The sequence below is a fragment of the Enhydra lutris genome, unplaced genomic scaffold (assembly GCF_002288905.1).
Source record: "Enhydra lutris kenyoni isolate GAN:26980312 unplaced genomic scaffold, ASM228890v2 scaffoldscaffold26, whole genome shotgun sequence".
In the NCBI taxonomy this organism is placed as follows: domain Eukaryota; kingdom Metazoa; phylum Chordata; class Mammalia; order Carnivora; family Mustelidae; genus Enhydra; species Enhydra lutris.
The window spans coordinates 13,111,809-13,133,810 of NW_019154110.1; the positions used below are offsets into that span (position 1 = coordinate 13,111,809).

The window sequence follows — 22,002 nt, forward strand, 5'->3', positions numbered from 1 at the left end:
GGTGCCCAGGATCCTGCGGGACGAGGCGGGGCCGGCCTCAGACAACCCCCAACATCAGGCCTCTCCTCCGAGGGCAGGCTACCGGAACCGAAACATTTTTAACTCAAAATGTCCAGATCTCTGAGGCTTGTGGCGGATTACACGTATATACGGACACAGAGACGGCGGCTTATGGTTTAATGCAGACGCCTATACCGGCGGTCTTCAGGCGCAGCCCACTACTAGCCGCAGCCACCCCCCCACGCGGCCTCACCGCTGCCGGGTTCCCAGGCGCCTCCTGTCCCTCTGCGCGTTGCGCGGGGGCGGGCACGCGGCGGGCAGCGCACGCGCGCGTGAGGACGTCCGGGGAGCGCGCGCGCCGCCGCCGCCACCGAGCTGGGCCGAAGTTGCCGGTAATGGGGTTTGAAGGTGATGGCCTTGATTGAAGGCCTCGCGGCGGGGTCTTCCGCTGTTGCTGCGCTCGCTGCCGAGGTCTCCGTTCACTCTTCGTCATGAGAGGTCAGGCCTGGGAAAAGCGGGAGGAGGCCGGAGACCGCGGCGAATGGGGCTCGGGGGGTGGCGGGGTTGGAGGTGGGAAATAAATGGGGCACTCAAAGCTCTAACGTGGGTGGAAAACTGAGTCCTGGGGATTCCGGAAGAGTTGCGTGCATTCGCTTTTAATTTTTTCGTTCCCTTGCATGTGTTTGGAGGAAAGTGGGAAGGTTCTACGTTTTTATTTATGGAAAAAGATACACAAACTGTCTCGTCCAACGTTGGTCTTCGGAGGTTTGAGGGAATAAATAGCACCTGTGGCGTTGGAGCATCGGTGAAAGCCTTTGAAGGCATTAAAAACCACACCGCCGTACAGTAACTGAAAAAAAAAAAAAATTCAAACTTAGGAATGAAATAGAATGACAGAACATACCCTGACGTTAACCTTATTTTCCTCCTACCAGCAGTCTGGGATAAGGCTCTGCGTTCTGTCAGCTGGGATTGATTCTAGCATATTTCTGCCTACACTGGTCATTTAGGGATCCTTCCCTGCCAGTGTCTTTTGTTCTTCCCACCCCCAACCCCCACGTCCCCAAAGATGATGACATTTTTAATGGGCAGACTATATTAACTATCCTTACTCAGAGTAGAGTTACCTAGCAATTACATGGCGATTCCCCAAGTCTCCCTATTTTAAAGGTATTTGGGTCGCTTTCTTTTATGGGGGACGGAAATACTCTTGGAAGTAGTTATTAGAAAGCTTTTAAGCCTTGGGAAAGCTATTTCAGCATAAAACGAAATTTGTCGGTCACCTAAGTGAAATGTGTTTATTATCAGTTTTCCATGATACTTTAAAAGGCATTAAAATTTAATTTTTTTTTCTTCCTAGCCTTTCTAAGCATTAAAAAATACAGCCTGACTTTTATGGAATGTAGAGTCTCCATCAGAGATGAAACTGCTCCATTCGGGCTGAGTAAATGTACTGATGTATGCTCAAGTATGAATGAGTATTCATACATTATTAACATCTGCTGGGCACTCATACTTTGACTATTTTGCGCTTTCCTTCTGTCACTAGAGAAGAAGGCACCTGAAACTAATTTTTTTTTGTACCAGATGTTCCCTAAAAAATAGTTTGGGTACAGCCTTTGCATTAAGGGAAGGGGGATGAGTCTAAGTAACAAGTGATAGATAACCTGAAGATAATTCATCAACTATGACTATTGGCCTCTAGAATAAAGGATTCCTATGAGCAGTATTTGTCTGTATTTAACTGTTCACTTAGAATATTTTCTGCTCTTTTTTAGGAGATAGAGCCCTGAAACAAAGAAATCTGGATCACAGAAAAAGTATTCAAGGGTCATGCAAGCCAACTGTAGCCAACTCCACAGCCCTCCAGGAGCTGCAGGCAATGAGGATGCCTCAGTCTCCCAATGTGTCCATACAAAATTGACAGGAGAAGGTTCTTGTCTTCATTCTGGAGATGTTCATATCCAGATAAACTCCATACCTAAAGAATATGCTGAAAATCCAACCTCCAGAAATAAAAGGTCAGGTGTCCATAGCTGTACCCATGGATGTATACATAGCCGCTCACGGAGTCATTCCCACAATGAAGCAAGGCAGCCTGATGATACTGCCACAGAGGCTGGAGATCATAGTAGTAGCTCCTTCTCAGAATTCCGCTATCTCTTCAAGTGGTTACACAAAAGTCTTCCATATATTTTGATTCTCGGTGTCAAACTTGTTATGCAGCATATAACAGGTAGAGTATAATAAAACATTGAATTGTTTCATTGTCAGTTAATTTTCTTTCTTTATTGGTAATCTACTTGAAGCTTTGTATTTTGTTAGCTTTTAAAATTATATATGTTTCCTTTAAATTCATGTCATTATGTTAGCTCTTGGATTTTTTTTTTCCGTTCAATTAACTGGAACTTATTTCCTAACAGGAATTTCTCTTGGAATTGGGCTGCTTACAACTTTTATGTATGCAAACAAAAGCATTGTAAATCAGGTTTTTCTAAGAGTAAGTATAACAAATAACTGAAAAAACCATTAAATGTTTCTCTCTGTAGAATTAATTATATACTCGCTTTTGAGAGAAATAGGAATTAAGATAGTTTTCTTGAAAATTTAAATAGACATGTTATAGATCCATGATATATTAAATTTTGTTATCTAAATGATCTGTCCTAACACTACATTGTTTCACTTTATTTTCTTTGTATGTTGAGTCCCTGATAGAAAAACTTAATAGGATTAAAAGATTTAGAATTCACTATTTGATCTGATTTGTCAAGTGTCCTCATATTTTGAGTAATTTGACCAAACTATATAATATCATTAAAAACTTTAGCTGTTGCCCTATAAAATTTTAAAATAGTTAAATAAATATACATCAAATAGGTATTAAAACTGTTTAGGTCTCTCTTATTTAAAGAAAATTAAACCCAAATAGTTTTTCCATTACACAAATGACAAATTATTTGTCATATAAATTATTGGGGGAAATAGGATTAGTTTATAAAATTTCACCTTAAAGCAACTTTGAAGGGCTGTATCTCTGTAAAGGATCATACATTCTGACCTGGATGTTTGTAGTTAGAACCTATCAAACTATAAAAATGTAATTCAGGGTTTAAAATAGGTAAAACTTTTATAGATTTTATTTATTTGACAGAGAGAGAGAGACAGCAAGAGAGGGAACACAAGCAGGGGGAGTGGGAGAGGGAGAAGCAGGCTTCCCATTGAGCAGGGAGCCTGATACAGGGCTCCATCCCAGGACTCCAGGATCAGAACCTGAGCTAAAGGCAGACACTCAACTGACTGAGCCACCCAGGTGCCCCTAAAACTTTTAATTAAACTAGTAATTAAAACAATTTTAAGGGGCGCCTGGATAGCTCAATCAGTTAAGCATCCTTACTCTTAATTTTGGCTCAGGTCTTTGTGAGACCAAGCCTCTGTCAGTCTCTGAGCTCAGTGGGCAGGCTGCTTCTTGTCCCTTTCCGCTCCCCCTCCCTGCACCTCATGCTCTCTTTCCCAAATAAATAAATAAAATATTTTCTTAAAAAAATTTAATTAAGGGGTGCCTGGGTGGCTCAGTCAGTTAAGTGTCTGCCTGCCTTTGGCTCCGGTCATGATCCTATAGAAGCAGGGAGCCTGCTTCTCCCTCTCCCTCTGCTCCTTCCCCTGCTTGTGCTCTCTCTGTCAAATAAATACATAAAATCTTTTTAAAAAAATCTAAGTGATACTAATAACAAATCACCTTGTTAAAATCTTACTGAATTCTTTGAAAATTTTGAAAATTATATTTACAAATCCTGATAAATGCATTTTTAAAGTTCTGTTTTGTCAGGGAGGCAAAAATAGGCAAAAATACCTTTGCAGAGATAAAGTTTGTACTTGGATGAGTCCTTTATGTTAGCTTGTAGAAGTTTGGGTTTCTTTGAAACCTGGGTAATGTGGGTAATGTTTTAATACAGTGAAGAAACTTGTATTTTAAAAACTTATGAGTTCTGTTTTGTTCACTAAGGATAAGAGTGTGCTGATGTACAATTTAACAATATTTTTATTAAGATTAATCTATTAAAATGTTCTAAGTTAATAAAAATAGTCATTCAAATAGTTTAATGACATAATTCTGGCATAATTCATAGTAACAAATTATAAAATTGTTTATTTTTCAGGAAAGGTGCTCAAAGATTCAGTGTGCTTGGTTACTGGTATTCTTAGCAGGATCTTCTGTTCTTTTATATTACACCTTTCATTCTCAGTCACTTTATTACAGGTAATTTGAGGTCCAAATACACAATCACATTTTTTTATGTAATCATTTATTCCATAGCACTTTGCATATATCTTAACTTGTATATAATTATTGTTAGAGTTCAATTTTTACCTATTCCTTTCCTTCCAAAATTAATAGGTCTAAGTGACTCATTCAGATTTATATATCAGTGCCTTGGCTTATAGCAGGTTCTATTTAATTTTTGATACTTAAGTTTTTACTTATATAATCAATAGTTTTTAATACCATTCAGTTGTTTCTGGTGGTCTTTTTAAATTTTTATTTAGTTTTGACAAAAATTTTATATATTTGAGATAATACAACATGATGTTTTGATATGTATACATTATGAAATGATTACACAATCAAGCTAGTTAACATCCATCACCTACTTTAGTTATGTGTGTGTGGTGAGAACATGTGATCTGTTTCTAGAAACAAGGTGAAGACTTAGTAAAAGGACAGTAGTTAAATTTCCATGTCAGATGGAAATGTTTTGAATTTTTGGCTCTAATCAGGTAATTAGAAGTTTTGGCTTCAGTAGAGCTGGAGAGATGTTACAATCTAGGATATAGTTTCTAGGGGGAACCAATACCACTCAGATTGCATTGGGTAGGTAGGTAGGGGGTAAGAATCAAAGATGACACCTAGGATTTAGTCTTAGCAACTGGCTGGATGGTGATGCCATTTATGGGCTGGGAGACTGGGGAAGGAACTGATTTTGCTTTGGACATGTTAAGTTGGTGAGATCATGTAGAACTGTTAAAGAGATTATAGCTATATGTCATGAGCTTAGAGTCAAGGTTAGGGCTATAAATTTTGGTGGTTTCCAGCATGTGCTTGATATCTAAAAACTATGGAACTCTCCAAGACTAATGAGGGACAGAAAATGTAGACAGGAGAGGGGGCAGGACTGCACATCCCTATAATTAAAGGAAGAGGAGTAAAGGAGATTTAAGGACCCATCCATCACATAATGAGAACTAGAAGAGTGTGATGTTAGAAGTCTAGGAAGAAGTAATTCAGAGAAGGAAGGTGGAAAATGAGAAGTGGCCTTTGAGTTTAGCAAGACAGAAGGAATTGGTGATCTTGACAAAAGCAATTCAGTGGAAAGGAGGGAATGGAACCTTGATTGGGATTGGTTGAGAAGACAACAGCAGTATCTAGTGTGTAGTGAATTTTTTAGATTACAGGCTAGCTTTCCAACATGCTAGGAAGACTGTTTTTCTTTATTCTATGGAGGAAACACTTGAAATTTAAACATTTGAAAAGTCTCTTTAAGCAAAATGATTTTCTGCTCTATTTACATGAACTCTGACATCTTGCCAAACTCAACATTTTTTATACATCAAATTAAAGTAAAATATTTGGTAGCAAATTTAAAACCCCTATCAAAACTTGACCTTTGTATGTTGCTTTGGTTAAGTTTTGATGTTTTTCTCTTGGTAGCTTAATTTTCTTAAATCCTACCTTGGACAATGCAAGCTTCTGGGAAGTACTTTGGATTGTTGGAATTACAGACTTCATTCTGAAATTCCTCTTCATGGGCTTAAAATGCCTTATTTTGCTGATGCCTTCTTTCATCATGCCTTTTAAATCCAAGGTAAGAAACTAACATGGCTTATTGAAAAAATGTTAGCAAACCACACCAATGCTATTTAGTCTTTGTTGAAATGACTCTTTTATAACTTTTCAGTTTCCTAAATAACCTAATTTAAATTATCTATATTACTTCAGACTGGCAACCATTTACTCAAAGACTTGAACCCAAATATTAATCTAGTCCAATAAAATCAGAATTATATTTGCTTCAGAATAATCTAAAAATCAGTCCCCACATCACACATAGAATAACAAAATTTAGATTTGTACTTCTGTTCTCCAGGGCTTTATCAATTAATAATTGATAACTGTATTCAGTGTTTTTCTCATATTCAGTAAAAACTTTACAAATTTTTGTAATCAGCAAAAATGTAAATTTTACTTAATAGTATATGTAAAAAAATTTCACTATGTCATTCTTTAGAAATTCTTTAGAAACAAATCGCTCGGGGCGCCTGGGTGGCTCAGTGGGTTAAAGCCTCTGCCTTCGGCTCAGGTCATGATCCCAGGGTCCTGGGATCAAGCCCGGCATCGGCATCGGGCTCTCTGCTCAGCAGGGGGCCTGCTTACACCTCTCTCTTTGCCTGCCTCTCTGCCTACTTGTGATCTTTGTCTGTCAAATAAATAAATAAAATCTATAAAAAAAAAAACAACAACATCGCTCAATAATTATGAGAACGAGGTTGCCAATCATAACCATTATCATTATGAAGATTAATTTTATATTTTGTCAAATACTCGTATGAAATATTTATGCTATGTATATAAGTAGCTTGTGTAGCTGTTTTTTTTTTCCTTTCCTTTTTAGGGTTACTGGTACATGCTTTTAGAAGAATCATGTCAGTATTACCGAACTTTTGTTCCCGTACCAGTTTGGTTTCGTTACCTTATAAGCTATGGGGAGTTTGGTAATGTAACCAGACGGAGTCTTGGGATATTGCTGGCTTTACTCTACCTCATACTAAAAGTAGGTAACATGGGGCACCTGGGTGGCTCAGGTCATGATCCCAGGGTCCTGGGATCAAGCCCCACATCAGGCTTCCTGCTCAGCAGGGAAGTCTGTTTCTCCCTCTCCCTCTGCTCCTTCCCCTACTTGTGCTCTCCCCCGCCACCAAATAAATAAATAAAATCTTAAAGAAATAAATAAAAGTAGGTAATGTTATAAATCTTCTCATTGTATAATGATTCATGTGATGATTACAGATTTTACATACTATTGCTTTTTTTTTAACTGTTTTATAGCTTATATCACTAGTTTAAAGTAATGGCAGGTTCTGTATCTACTTTATCTTTATCTTAATCCAGTAGTTCTCAGATTTAATTGGGGGAGTGGACCTCCACATAGCATGGGTAGAGTAGAACATACCCATCCCCAAAAGTAGTTAGTATCTGTCCATACACAAAATTCTTGAACTGGTATACTGTCCTGTTGCCCTCAAATTAATATGAAACTTCAAAAAATCTTAAGTACAGGGGTGCCTGGGTGGCTTATTTGGTTAAGCGACTGCCTTTGGCTCAGGTCATGATCATCGGTCCTGCGATCAAGCCCCGCATCGGGCTCCCTGCTCAGCCAGGGGTCTGCTTCTCTTTTTCCCTCTGCTCCTCCCACCTACTCGTTCTCTCTCTCCCCTTCCCTCTCAAAGTCTTGGGAAAAAAAAAAGTTGGCTTAAACCTATAAATTGGTAAGATATTACATAACTGAATTTTAAATATATTTAGAATGAAATGAATATGCAATGAGCATTACATTAATATTAGTATTTGATATTATGGGAATTTAGCTTTGATCTCTGGGTTTAACAGACAGGGTTCTTTGAATTCAAGAACTTTCTCTTATTTCCTTTTTCAGCTTTTGGACTTTTTTGGACATCTGAGAACTTTCCGACAGGTTTTGCGAATATTTTTTAAACGACCAGTAAGTACTTTTTATCAGTTAAAGAAAAAAACACTTTTTACCTTTCTTCATTATAAAAATGTTTTAGTTCATAAAATGTTAAAAGTATGGATTTCATAGGGCACCTGGTTGGCTCAGTCAGTACAGCATGTGATTCTTGATTTTGGGTAGTGAATTCACATCTGACATTGGGCATAGAGCTTGCTTCTTAAAAAATGTGTGGATTTCATAATTACGTGCTTTTTTTAGTACTTTGGTACATAGAGATATGGTAATAATTTCAGTTTTATTTCTGTGATAAGTTTCTTGACTTGAATGTTGACAACCACCTGATAGTTGATGTGATGTTTGTATTTTTGAATGTGCCACTTCAGATCACTTGACATAAGGGTTTATATACATTCCCTTAAGAATCTTGTCATGAGGGGCACCTGGGTGGCTCAGAGGGTTGAAGCCTCTGCCTTCAGCTCAGGTCATGATCCCAGGGTCCTGGGATCGAGCCCCTCATCGGGCTCTCTGCTCAGCGGGGAGCCTGCTTCCTCCTCTCTCTCTGCCTGCTTCTCTGCCTACTTGTGATCTCTGTCTGTCCAATAAATAAATAAAATCTTAAAATAATAAATAAATAAAGAGTAGTTTAAAAAAAAAAAAAAAGAATCTTGTCATGAACTTTTATAGTTCCTTTTTTTGAAAATTCACTTGGGGTGCCTGGGTGGCTCAGTTGGTTGAGCATCCAACTCTTGGTTTCAGCCAGGTCATGAAATCAAGCCCTGAGTTTGGCTCTGTACTCAGCAGGAGGTCTGCTTGAGATTCTCTCCCTCTCCCCTTGTCCCTCCTCCCTCAGCACCCCCGCTCACACATGCTTTCTAAAAATATATAAATCTTTTTTTTAATTTTAAAATAAATTTTAATAATTTATTTTTAAATTATTTTTAATTTTTAAAATTTAAAAAAATTTTTTTCACAAGTGGTGGCTTTGTGTACTTCCATTAACTCTTTAGCTCCTGTAAAAATGCTCTCATTATAATTTATTGTGTATACAAGAAAAGCTCATTACCAAAAATGTCCTTTCAAATCTTACTGGAAAAATTTCCCCAAGTCAATTCTATATATACTAATAAGTTCACAATGTGGAATTTAACAATATATTGAAACTCTAGTGTCAGTTATAAACTTGATTATTATGTGATTCCACTGATGTTACACGTTGCAGAGAAAGGGTCATTTGCTATTTCCTAGTCTCAGAGGTTATCAGTACTCAGATATGGACAGTCTTTGGCTAGACAGAGCTAGTAATCTTATTTTTTTAAAGCAAGCTCTGTGCCCAGTGTGGGGCTTGAACTCCCAAGCTCAAGATGAAGAGTCACATACTCTACCACATGCCCCTAGAGCTACTAATAAGTTTTGCTGCTTCCTATTCAGACTTCATTCTTCAGATAGGTATGTTAAAATTGAGAGTTCTGCTTAGATGAAGTTTATTGAATTGATTATATGAGTATCAACCATTTTACTATAATTTAGTAAGGCTTGTGCTGAAATACTTTGATAGTCACTCTCTGTGAGGCATAAAGAGAAATCACAGTCTTTGATACTCTTTGATTTACTCTTGAGTCTCTGAATACATGCATATATACACAATCCTTAACTTTGCCAGGGAAATGGCAATCACTATCAAAATAAGTCTTCACCTAAAGGGAGTCTGCAAAATGCCACACAGGAGTGCCTTTTTTTTTTAAGGTTTATTTGTTTGTTTGTTTGAGAGAGAAAGAGAGGAAATGGGAGGTGCAGGGGGAGAGGGAGAGAGAGATAAACTCTCAAGTAGACTGTGCTCAAGCCCCCCAAGGCAGGCCCAATCTCTACGGCCCTGAGATCACAACCTGACCCAAAACCAAGTCTGATGATAAACTGACTGACACCCAGGCTTCCCAGGAGTGCTATTTTAAAAGTTTGTCAGCTTATGCTTGTGTATCTGCAGTGCACTCTGCTAAATGACATTTTAATGAAGGGAAATCAGCATCAGGATCATTCATCAGTGTTCCAGTTTGTCTGGAATCTTTAATATGACCAGACTAAAAAAAAAAAAAATCTTATTTTTAAGTATTTTTATTCTTTGAGTCTTTGTTTTATTAACTCACAGTATTTAGTAACATAAGTTTAGATCATAGCCTCAGGTTGAGTCAGGTCATGCTTTGCTCTCATTACCATGACTGAATTTGGTTATTCTTACCTCTCTTCAGCCACCTTTTCCTCATTATTTCTACAAAAAGGTAATCTTATTGGCAACATTTTGTCCTGTCTAGTTAATGACTATATTCTACTCAATTTGGTGAGGAAGTTATTAAGGTTTTAAAGAGATCAAAAACATTAAGGACTTTAGGAGAAAAGGAAATTCAAAGAATAGTGTTATCATTCAGTCTATTTTGACAGTATAACGCTGCCCCACAGCATTTTGCAATTCCAGTTCTTTTGTAAAATTTTTTTTCCTAGTAGTAAGTCTTCTCTGACTTTAGTGATAATTAAGGATGACAGTCAACTTATTTTTAGATTTAGTAAAAGGACACTGTTCAGTGGTTCCCAAACCTTCTTCATTTTCAGTTCACTTAGAGAACTTTCAAAAGTTAGATTCCTGGGTCACATCCCAGTATGTCTGGACCTAGTGAGTCAGTCTCCAGTGTGGAGCACAGAAATCTGTTTTAAAAGCTATCTCTACATGAGTTACATTCAGCCTGCCAAGCTTTGAATGGACTGTTTTGAATCAATGCTGTAGGTAATAAGTGGGCTATTTGGTAATACACATAATACATGAATATTGATTTTATAATAGCTATATTTCAGATTGCTTAATCTCTTAAGCCAGTTGGATTTATAGCATTTTCATCATCATTATTATTAATACATCTAAGAGTCTTTCAAGATCCTATTATGTATCTAATGATTTCACCTGGATGCACGTAGTCCATCCAGACATGGTTCTGCATACAAAGTTCAGTTTTGAAATGTTTGTGTCCTTCAGGAGAGTCTTCAAATGCCTAGTTCCAGGGAGATTTGAGAAATACAGCATCACCTATGTATTTGAGTAACAGGAAAGAAAAAGATTTGTAGATGAACAAAACTTTTTTCTTCTTAGAGTTACGGAGTGGCTGCCAGCAAGAGACAGTGTTCAGATGTGGATGACATTTGTTCAATATGTCAAGCTGAATTTCAAAAACCCATTCTGCTTATCTGTCAGGTAAGTATATTTTTTAAGCATACCAAATACAGTATCTTCTCTGAGTCACAAGTGATATTTATTTAGTTGAAAGGAAAAATCTACAGTGTTTAGCCTAAAGTAGCATTCAGGCCACATACTAGTAATTTCTTACCTGTAATCAGAGGTTTGGTAGATTAGCTAAATCTTATCCCTTATGGTCTAATGATATGTATGCAGAGGAATGTATGTAAGGACCTTTCTTACACTTTATGGCAATTACTCTCAAAGACTTTATTAAGCTGTGAAGTTATTACACTTAAAGTTATCGTCTAGGGATAGCATATATTTTATTAAAGGTCATTAAATGAATAGTCAGAAGAATACTATTGGCTCTACTACTGACACTGCTTTGTGTTTTTGAATGTACTTTCTTATTTGTAAAATGAAGGGACTGGTACTCTCAAATTCTTTTCAGCTATAGAGTATGATTCTCTGCAGTGTGATGATTTTAAATTAAAATGTTATCAAGTATAAAGTCTAATTTTTAATTCCCTTACAGCATATATTTTGTGAAGAATGCATTACCTTATGGTTTAACAGAGAGAAAACGTGTCCACTGTGCCGAACTGTGATCTCAGACCATATAAACAAATGGAAAGATGGAGCCACTTCATTCCACCTTCAAATATATTAAGTTGTATGAACTATGAAGGCCACAAAACACTAATTTCATTTGGTTACACTGACTATTGATAAAGACATTAGAATGGGTTTTCAGGACTAGAAGTTAAGGAAAATGGCTTCAAACGGTTTTAGGTTATTATAGTAAGATTTAAGTGTGTAGTCAAATTTATCAAAAGATTAAAAGAGAGAACCTTATGTTTTAAGAAATATATAAGTAATGTTCAGCCTAATGCATATGGAAGATTTATTCTGTCCTAATTATTTGACAGGTGGTTGCAGTGTTAAATTGTGAACGTTTTCTCATTAATGTTATCAAAATGGTAATTGGGTAACTAAAACTAGTGGTTTTAGAGGAACTCAGGTATTCTTTTCCTGACATTGTTTTCAGAATAAAGAATATTTTTCATAGTATTTTAAGATACAGTTTATCTGAAAGAATTTTCTTTAGCATTGACTTTTATAGTTCCCATTCTAAAAATTCTTAAAATTTTCATAAAGTTTGTATTTTTAAATGAAAGTTCTAAAAGCTATTTTTTATCTGTACACAATCAGATTTTCTAAGTGAAGATTAATTTACTGAGGATGATATATTTTAATACTGTATTGCTCTGTTAATATGCTTAGCAATCAAATGAGAACAGATGATTTAAATTCATTGTTTGTGGACCTCATACATACAATCTGCCATCAGCTTTAATGTACATGATACTACTTTTTGTATAGTGCCATGAACTATCTTAAAGTAACTATTAAAATAATCACATAGATTACAAACAGCTGGCTTCACTGATGATTTGAATAGTGTGATAAATGAGACCTACTCAAATTCTACAGAAGATTTCCCTTATAAAGCCTTCTCCAAAAAGTTTTGGAATCTTATGCTTGAGTTGTTACTTGAGATTAAAGCTTACACTCAAGAGGCTTCCAGGACGCCTTAGTGTAGTCTGTTTGCCTCTAAGTACTTCTTATACAGGGTGATAGAAAAAGTAATGAGGCAGTTTCTCTCTCCCCACGAACCTTTAAGACAGAATCAAATCTTTAACAGAAGTATGAAGAACTGGGACGCCTGGGTGGCTCAGTTGTTAAGCGTCTGCCTTCAGCTCAGGTCATGATCCCAGAGTGCTGGGATTGAGCCCCACATCGGGGCTCCGTGCTTCTCCCTCTCCCTGCTGCTCCCCCTACTGTGTGCACACACTCTCTGTCAAATTAATAAATAAAATCTTAAAAAAAAACTATGAAGGACTGATTATATCTAGAGCAGAAGTTTCTGCCCATTTTCTCTATTAGCATTAATCAGTTTGCACACAAGGAAAAGATAGTGGAAAGGAAAAGCTGGGAGGCAGAAAACAAATTTATAGAATTAAGACAAAGTCTAAACCAGCATATGGATAAATAAGGACAGTGACCAACCAGCTACAGATTAAGTCAATTCCATGCCTATACAGCCACCCAAACTGACAAGAGTATTAGAAAGCTGGGCACCTGGGTGGCTCAGTAGGTTAAACGGATGTCTTCAGCTCAGGTCATGATCCCAGAATTCTGGGATCGAGCCCTGTATCAGGCTCCCTGCTCAGCAGGAACCCTGCTTCTCCTGCTCCCTTTACTGTTTACCCCCACTGTGCTCTCTGGCTCTCTCCGTCAAATAAATAAATAAATTTTAAAAAGAAAAAAAGAATATTAGCCTATAACTATTTTTCCTACATAAATTTTGCCAAGTTATAAGTACAACTGTTGCTAATCAGTGATGATATATTTAACTCTATTACCTGCTTTGAGAACAGTTACAAATACTAAAACAAGCTTACTTGACCTTAAAATCACTTTGACTGTGATGAAGCCAAGAGTTATTTAGGTTTACAGCAGGAGACGACTGAGAAAGGCAGTTTGGGATTAAAATTTGAGTGTGAAAGATAGTTGTGCTGACTTCTTATTACCAATACAAGAGTAGCATCTTACTACATGGGTAAGCCCTATTACAATACCTACTCTTCTTACCCTATGGCTATATGGATAGTATTATTTCTTAATATGATTTAATAAAAAAGGCCCATAATAGACAGTTGGGTTTTTGTTCTTAATAAACAAGAAAGCAGTTCACATACGAATTTAAAAGGTGTGGGGGAATGTAATAGGAGAGCTATGTCATCCACCAACAACAGTGATGAACTGGAAGCATTTCTCTACTTACACTTCTTCACCTCAAAAATGGGAACAGGGATTCAAAAACCCATTTATTCTGTGAATCCAGATCATACCCTCTGAAAGACTGTTTCTATCAGCATCAAGAGCCAAAACCATGTGTTATATAAAAGTAAAGTCAGTTTGAGAACTTCTATAGATAACTCATCCAAATGTGACAGAATTACCTCAATTAAGTGGCTTACACTAAATACCCATCTTACACTAGATATATTGAGACATTAGTTAAAAACATTCATGCACTACATTATGTAGTACATACACATCTAATAACCAAATGTAGTCAACAAGTGTGGCTAAACAAACTTGACTGTCAGCACAAGAAAGTCTTCCTAGTTTATCTGTGAAGTTATTTTTCACGAGTTTTTTTTTAAGCAACCAATTCAACTATTGAAAAGAACTTGGAAATTACAAGTGTGTAACATCTAATATATCAGTACTAAAACTTGTTATATATTTAAGTAGCTTAAAATTCTCAGCAGAAAGTTTTACAACTGTCAGTCCTCACATATATAAGCAGTTTATTAAATATGAGAACCTGAATGTATGTGGTATGTTAAAGCAAAAAATTATTGAAACCATTTGTGCACCTGATAGTTATTTCTTCCTATCTTAGAATAATAAAAAAATCACTTCTATTTTATGTTCATTCAAATTTGCATTTAATTTCTATTTACATTCATTCAATCCGAAATCAAAATACTTAATACAGGAAACTAAATACAAGATGAAAAGCAGAAAAATGTGTTACCCTCATAGCACTCCTACTAAGGCAGCTGAAGAAGTTATTTACTCTGATAGATGCAAAGCCAACTTGGGATAGGAAAAAAAAATAGCTTAAAGAGCAAACACAGATGAACCCATCATTCAGATGTTACTTCGGATAATCCACTGAGATAATACTTGTGCTGTAGTGATAAATTAAGAATCACACAAGAAAAGTTTTTTTATCGATCAGCAACAGACCACAGGTCATGGTGTAACATATACTTTTATGATTGTTTTGTCCAGCTTGCTGTGTCTACTCCTATGAAAAAGGGTAGATGTTTGGACACTGATATTTTTATTTGAGAAATTAACCATTTTCAAAGACTCAAAAATCCATTCTTCATAAATTCAACATTTCTCATGGGAATAATCTTAAGATCTAACACTTGTAAGCTAGGAACCATATGACTGAGTAACCAAAATAGTTAGATCCTGTATTAAACACACAATCCAAGGCTCAGTATATTACTATTGAAGATACATCTTGTTTATAACCATTTGTTAAAGAATGTTGAATTTATGGAGTATTATACATGCATTCTTACCCCCCACCCCCCAATTATCTTCTATCTCAAAAAATAGTATGGAAAAATTCTTCTTGAAGGATTCAAATTAGGTGAGGCCATAAAGGGGAAAAGAAGTAACAATTTTCCTAAAAATCTGGTTCAAGTTCAGTAATTCTTTACATTGTTAATCACAGCTGGTTTATAAATCCCAGTTTATTCTGTAATGCTACAAACCTTATAAAATCAAAATTAGTAAACTTCAGTTCTCAGTGATTATATTTTAATTAAAAAACAACATGTATAAAGTAAAAAAATATCCTGTAAATAGCTGATTTTAAAGAAAATAATCAAGTGATGAAAGAAAAGCACTTAATCTCTTTTATACACTTACCTGGAATAATCATAAAGAACCCTCTTAGAAACTTAAGACTAGTAATATTGACATCATATATTTTAAACTATGCTTGGATTTTTACAAATAAATATAGGGTAAGCCATATTGCATAGGTGTGTGCTTTCTGTCTGTGACACTAAAGTGGCACTTGACATGTTTTCACAGTCATAGTAGGGATATCCATTTATGAAACACAATTTCTCTGTAAACTTGCCACAGAAATTAATTTCACTCAATGGTAAGTTTGAAAAACTATTTGTATGGATGGTAGGTATGCAATTTATGCTTTTTATGCAGAAAAGTTGCAGCGTGCGCCACTACTGCTGGCAGTACTAATTATGAAAACAGTTTATGGGGTGGTTAGAGCCAGCCAATCACAGTGCAAATATTACTTACTAGCAAATAGGACTGAGGAGGACTATTTTGGTGTAAAAACTTCTCTGGAATTTGGTTAGGCAGTCAACACTACAGTTAGTAAACACATTTGAAAACAAGTATCAGAGTAGCACAAGCCATTTACAGTCTGAAATAAAGCCTGCACCTATCACCAGAGCTTTTGGGCTCTGTTTTTTCAGACATTATAAACTGTCAGAGAACAAAGATCTGTACTCCAAGTGCAATTTCTGCCCTTATCATTACTGTAGCTTCTAATTTACTAGCTACAGTTATAAAGTTATCAGTAGGCTGCTGCATAAAAGGAGAAAGGGGTCTAGAGGAAGTGATTAAAAAAAAAAAAGGCTGTCTGTCCAAAGATGAACTGTAACCAATTCTTTCATTTATTGCCACAATTGAAAAGGTGTATTTCCAATCCTCCTTCATAGTTCTATTCTGCCTAATGTCATAGGATTTCATCTCATCTCACTTGAATTGCCATTTAGATAAGCAAAGCTCTGCTCTTTTCTGACTGAATTCAACATGCATAAAGAATCTTATGGCTTGGATCCTATGGCTCAAAAAGGTTTGAAGAACATAGCAAGCAGCATCTATTTAAAAAAACTGTAGGGTTGCAAAATATTACAAATTGACTTTGCACACTCAGACTGAAGACATTATAAAAAACAAAAAGAGACGTTAAGACTCAACTGCAACTGCATGATCATCTATTATACCAGTATGCGCTGAAATGTATTTTTATAAAGCTCTGCAGATATTAAACCCTTTCACCAGCTAAAGTCATGGAAATGCTCTCTTTAAGGCAGGAAGTATTTAAGAAAGGTAAAGTTACCTTTATTTTTATTCTTTGTACCTGTATATCACTTATGTAGATTTTGTTACAATTTCAAAAACATAGTGTCTTGTTAACATGTTTCCTAAATTAAGCCACTAAGTTTCCTTATTCACTGTGGAAGACATTCATCAAAAGGCCATCAAATATTTTTACAATCAAAAAATGTAGCCCCAGTATAGGAGAAAGAAAAGTACTTTTTTCCTTTTAAAACTGTTGAGGAAAAAAAACCTAAGGAAGGTAGACAGCAAAAACAGTTAGAAGTAAAACTTAAAATCTTACCAATTTGCTGTAAAGAGATTAGACACAGAGAGTGGAACATGACAACACCCTCTTTCCCTGGATCTCCCTCTCTCCCTCACTTTACTGCCCTCAGTATGCATTTTATCCTGACTCTTTTCCATCCTTCTTCAGCCATGGGCTGAAAATATTTGGCGTCTTGAACCAAATATTGGTATAAGAACAGGTGGCGACATTTTTCCAGTGCAATGCAGGCCCAGGACAAGGATGAAATGTAGGACATACAATTTATGCCCATTCCAAAGCTTCCAGTTAAGCTTAGCACATAGCAGTACTGCAAGTAGAAATGATTAAATAATTTTTTTTCTAGTATTACAGACAGGTATTGCAGCTGGGTTACTGAAAATAAACCCCAAGTCCACCCCAATCCCTCAAACGAGCCACAGCTGTGGTTAACAATGATTCATTTGCATTTTTATTATTTCACCAAGAGAAGAAACAGAAGTTGTCTGGCTTTCTTCACACCAACCAATAATTTTGCATTTTAAAGTTGGGATGTTTTCCATAATGAGCTGAATCAAAAATCTATTTGAAAAATATATATTTATATAAAAAAAAGATTCAGGTTGTTTGCACGTAAAACATCAATTGTTAAGTTTCTTTTGTCTTTGATTCCACGTTGCTGGAAAAAGTTTGAACAAGCTTGCATGCTAATTTGTCCTTAGTTGCAAGTATTACAGGCAATTTCATACTTTGCCTAATGAAAGGATAACCCTTCTTCGACACAATCAGAACTCAACAGTGATTCAGAAGCAACATCCTACCCTTAATACTGTCAGTTCGAGCCATCAACATCAAAATCCTTGATAAGGTTGAGAAGATGTCGCTAGGAATCAATTAATTGATGTGCCTAAGAGTTCCACAATACTATTTTGCTTAAGTTTTTTTTTTTTTTTGCACCATTGATTGATTTTTTAAAATCCATGTTTATTCTTCCTCTGTCCAAAGTGTTCAATGTAATGACACTAACTCTTCGAGACTGTCATTTTGAGTCTTCCTGTTTCACCTTACAGGATGCTCACACATCCTTTCCCCACCTTTTTTGCCTTAATTCATTAAAATCGTTGCTCTGTCATAGATTCATACGTAGGTGCTCTGGTCGTTTCGAGATCATGGGAAAAGCCTGTTTTTTGTATGGCCCGGAGTTCGGCTGTCGTATTGGAAGTGGTGCTGAAGCTTCCCCACTCATCGTCACATCCATCTGCTCTACTCCACTTGTTTCCATTGGATATTCCACAGGCGTCTGAGGATTTGCCGTGCTGGCTGAAGCACCTCTTCCCCAGAAATCCCCAGGAGAAAATTTGACTGGGCTTTAAGACAAGGAAGAGCTATCACTCATTTATCTCAAGGATTATCTCAACAAGAAGTATTTCCCTTAAATTTCAAGGAAGTGGGGTAATGTGATATTTATTTTTATTTAGTTTTATTTTTGTGTGAATTACTACAAAGGCCATCGTTCCCCTAGACTAATTGCTAGAGTTTCCTAACTGGTCTATTTACCTCTATACCTGCCTATGTAAAACCCTCAGTGATAACTTTTTTTTTTTTTAATCATTTTACTCCCCACTTGAAACAGTTTCCCATTGTATTTAAGATAAAATACTCCTCCAAACCTTTCTCTTCATCACTAACCACATGTCAGGAACACTGACCTTTCATTTCCAAGACCAAGTTTTTCCTCCCTTCTGGCTTTTGTATGGTTGTTGCTCTACCTGTAACATCCTATACTTCTATTTTTTGTATGGGTGGCTTTTTCTCTTCATTCATAGATGTTACTTCACCAGAGAGGCCTTTCTCTGACCACCATGAATAGGAGCCCCCCTGTGATTCTTTGTTACCGCCACACTCTTTATTTTTCTTCATATAGAAGAAATTTTTCTTCATATACTACTTCATATGATTACATAATTCCTATATTTCCTCCTTGGGTTATTTTGACTCTCTTCTCACTAAACTGTAAGCGTTAGGACAAGGACACTTCTTGTGTTAATTATGTATCTCCATCATGCAACACAGTCCCTGGTATACAATAAACGTTGAATGAATGGGTAAGGAAGATATTTGCCAGTGCAGCAGCTTACTTTCACAGGAGGGAAGGTAAACTACATAGCATACAATACAAGATGCAGACGCTGTGCTTATGTCAACCAAAGAGAATACAACAGATCTTTCTTTTATATAACCTGGCATAAATTTCTTAAAGCATTCTCCTCCAGGTTAAAAACAAACAAAAAAAAGAGGTGAGAATAACAAAGTCTGAATACCTGACAGGTGTTCGTGGGCTGCCAATAAATCTTCGAGGTGATCGGATTTTTGGTTCAAAGGAAAATTTTTCTTTCACACTTTCAAGTACAGATGGAGCCACATATGTAAAACCCTAAAAGATAGTAATTGTTGACTCCAGAATGGCGTTTTGTCATATATATCAAGAAAATGTGGTTTCAGTCTCTAACACACCAAAATAACAGTGCACACCTAAAATCAGCACTCTGTTTCCTCCCATCTCCCCAATCTCATTTCACACCTGTTAGCTTCTTTCCAGCCATTTCTTGAGGCATGGATCTCAGGAAGGCAGAATTCTATTGAGTCCCATATGCCAGTAAACAGTATTCCACTTTGTTGAAGGAGTAGAACAAAATAGGAAAATGTAGGCTCCACGTTAAGCTATTAAATACCAAGATGAATGCAAAGAAAATTCTACTGTTTCTAGCCACATGCACATGAGCAACTAAGATTATCACACCCCAAACAGTTTCTCATTATTAGGCCAAAGTAAAAACAGAATTCTCTAAGTTGGCATGTATGGTCTCTCTGACTTAATACCAATGATTGGATAGATTTGGTATTTTCTTTTTTTTAGATTTGGTATTTTCTTGATGTATAAGGGTCAGCATTGTGAAAACCCTCAATTATAATAGGCAATTATGCAGTTCTGTTAGCTTTAGTTCTTTCTTGGACCTTGCTATCAAACCACCAGGTGTCATTTCTTTGCTGTCAATATTTATGCCTTTAACAATCAGTCCTCCACCTAAACTTCCCTTCTAATTATAATTCTAGTTACCTATGAATAGGCATTTTGAGTTATAGTAAAAAGACTCAATAAGCCTCTGGGTGATGTCCTAAAGACTGAGGTGCAATTCTGTAGCACACATGCTTTGTGACAAGTGTATGTAGACTTCAGAAACCATTTCCCCACATAGTTTAACTACCAAGAGGACCAGTCTGTGCCTTAACCATCTTTAAATTTCCTTTAATTCTTTGATAGGAATTTAAATAATTATTGAACTGAAGTTGCTCTGACCACAATCTCCAGATAAGTGAGATGTTACTGTTTCTTATTAGTTTTTAAAGAGGGGCGCCTGGGTGGCTCAGTTGGTTAAGCGACTGCCTTCAGCTCAGGTCATGATCCCAGGGTCCTGGGATCGAGCCCCATATAGGGATCCTTGCTCAGCAGGGAGCCTGCTTCTCCCACTGCCTCTATATTCTGCCTGCTTGTGCACTCTCTCTCTCTGTCAAATAAATAAGAACTCCTAGAAATAAATAAATAAAAAATAAAGAGATTCACTTTATGTAACAAAATAAATGGTATAAAATGAGGTTTTTGTTGATCAAAATCTAAAAGCCCTCAAAAAATCTAAAAAACAATCTAAAAATCTAAAAGCTTTGCTTTTCTGAGGAGACAAGGTACAAATCAATACAAATACTTCTACAGTGAGAATTAGTTTATTTCCTACTACATATAAACCAATATATTTTGATGTCTAATATTCACAATTAACAGGTTAAAAATCCCCTACAGAGGTGCATGAAAATGTACCAAAAATCTGTAACTATTCCAAGAATAAAATAGTTACAGTGAATTCTTCTCCTACTGTTACAATGGTGTGACTTCCAATAGAGATACTGAGGCAAACATCATTTTAAGTCAGCGGCCCACGTAAAAGGGAATCATATACTCCAAAGAACCATACAGTTCTACTCTAAATGCTGAAATGGAACACTGGATTATGGGAATCAATTTTTTAATTTAGCAAGTCAGAAAACTTAAAAAACCCAAGTTAACTAATAAAAAATAGCATCTAAGGTTATCTATATCAACTGCAAAGCAAACAAATTGAATTTTCTTATTGAAAAAGGTCCATCCTAATACTTAAATTTCTCATGGCTACATGGAAATTCTTTCACTTACCAGAAAGACCTGGTTGGCACTTTCACTGAGAGTTGAGTCATCTGGGCTGTCAACAGGTGTCTGACGTGTAAACTTTGAATCAAACTGACTCACATCCTCTTCAGATTGCTTTGTGAAAAGCAAAATTAGAAAACAATGAATAGTCTATATTATACATATCAATCAAATGCATGACTTGCATTAGAGAAGGCTCTAGTTAAAACTCTTCAGAGGGCTTAACTGTAATAAAATATCAAACAGTTTTAGTAGGAACAGACTGAAGAATAAACACAGGTAGAAAGTTTCTTTTTAAAGATTTTATATATTTATTTGAAAGAGAGGGAGGGAGGGTGCCTGCGTGGCTCAGTCATTAGGCACCTGCCTTTGGCTTGGGTCATGATCCCAGGGTCCTGCAATCAGGCTCCTTGCTCCACGGGAAGCCTGTTCTCCCTCTCCCACTCCCCCTGCTTGTGTTCCCCTCTCACTAAGTCTCTGTCAAAAATAAATAAATAAAATCTTAAAAAGAGAGAGAGAGAGAGAGCTAGAGAGACCACAAATGGTGGGGATGGGCAGGGGGAGAGGGAGAAGCAGACTCCCCACTGAGCAGGGAGCCCAATGTAAGGGCTCAATCCCAGGAGCCCAAGGTCATGACCTGAACCTAAAGCAGATGCTTAACCAACTGAACCACCCAGGTGGCCCCAAGCAGAAAGTTTCAAAGGTCAAATTACATCTTCAATTTTTAAGCGTATACTAAAGTAGATTTTAGTACACACTCATCATTTTTTAAAAAAATGTGAATGTCGAAAAAAAATTT

General features: G+C 36.5%; 2 protein-coding genes across 5 annotated transcripts in view; one reads left to right on the forward strand and one right to left on the reverse strand.

The window, feature by feature from the left end:
• The first annotated feature begins 342 nt into the window (after nucleotides 1-342).
• LOC111151759 (ring finger protein, transmembrane 1) lies at nucleotides 343-12,728 on the forward strand. The gene is made up of 9 exons (XM_022509935.1): nucleotides 343-498; nucleotides 1,779-2,236; nucleotides 2,424-2,500; nucleotides 4,161-4,261; nucleotides 5,711-5,864; nucleotides 6,672-6,830; nucleotides 7,713-7,778; nucleotides 10,882-10,983; nucleotides 11,504-12,728. Exons 2-9 carry the CDS (start codon nucleotides 1,834-1,836, stop codon nucleotides 11,636-11,638), a joined length of 1,197 nt encoding a protein of 398 aa, XP_022365643.1. The 5' UTR covers nucleotides 343-498; nucleotides 1,779-1,833; the 3' UTR covers nucleotides 11,639-12,728.
• LOC111151757 (ribosomal protein S6 kinase B1) overlaps nucleotides 10,697-22,002 on the reverse strand; it is a 41,446-nt gene continuing 30,140 nt past the window's right edge. For 3 of the 4 annotated variants that reach the window (XM_022509932.1, XM_022509931.1, XM_022509933.1), the window contains 3 exons: nucleotides 21,210-21,317; nucleotides 19,285-19,397; nucleotides 17,902-18,330 (listed from right to left, as the gene is read on the reverse strand). In XM_022509932.1, the coding sequence (XP_022365640.1) occupies nucleotides 18,093-18,330; nucleotides 19,285-19,397; nucleotides 21,210-21,317 (459 nt within the window). In that variant the 3' untranslated portion in view covers nucleotides 17,902-18,092. Of the gene's footprint in view, nucleotides 10,819-17,901; nucleotides 18,331-19,284; nucleotides 19,398-21,209; nucleotides 21,318-22,002 lie in introns of those variants that run through there. The other variant, XM_022509934.1, reaches the window with a different exon arrangement.

Coding starts and splice junctions, on each gene's coding strand:
- LOC111151759 (XM_022509935.1), top strand. CDS start 1,834: ATGCAAGCCAACTGTAGCCAACTCCACAGCCCTCCAGGAGCTGCAGGC. Junction 2,237..2,423: donor TGTTATGCAGCATATAACAG/GTAGAGTATAAT, acceptor ATTTCCTAACAG/GAATTTCTCTTGGAATTGGG. Junction 6,831..7,712: donor TACTCTACCTCATACTAAAA/GTAGGTAACATG, acceptor TTCCTTTTTCAG/CTTTTGGACTTTTTTGGACA.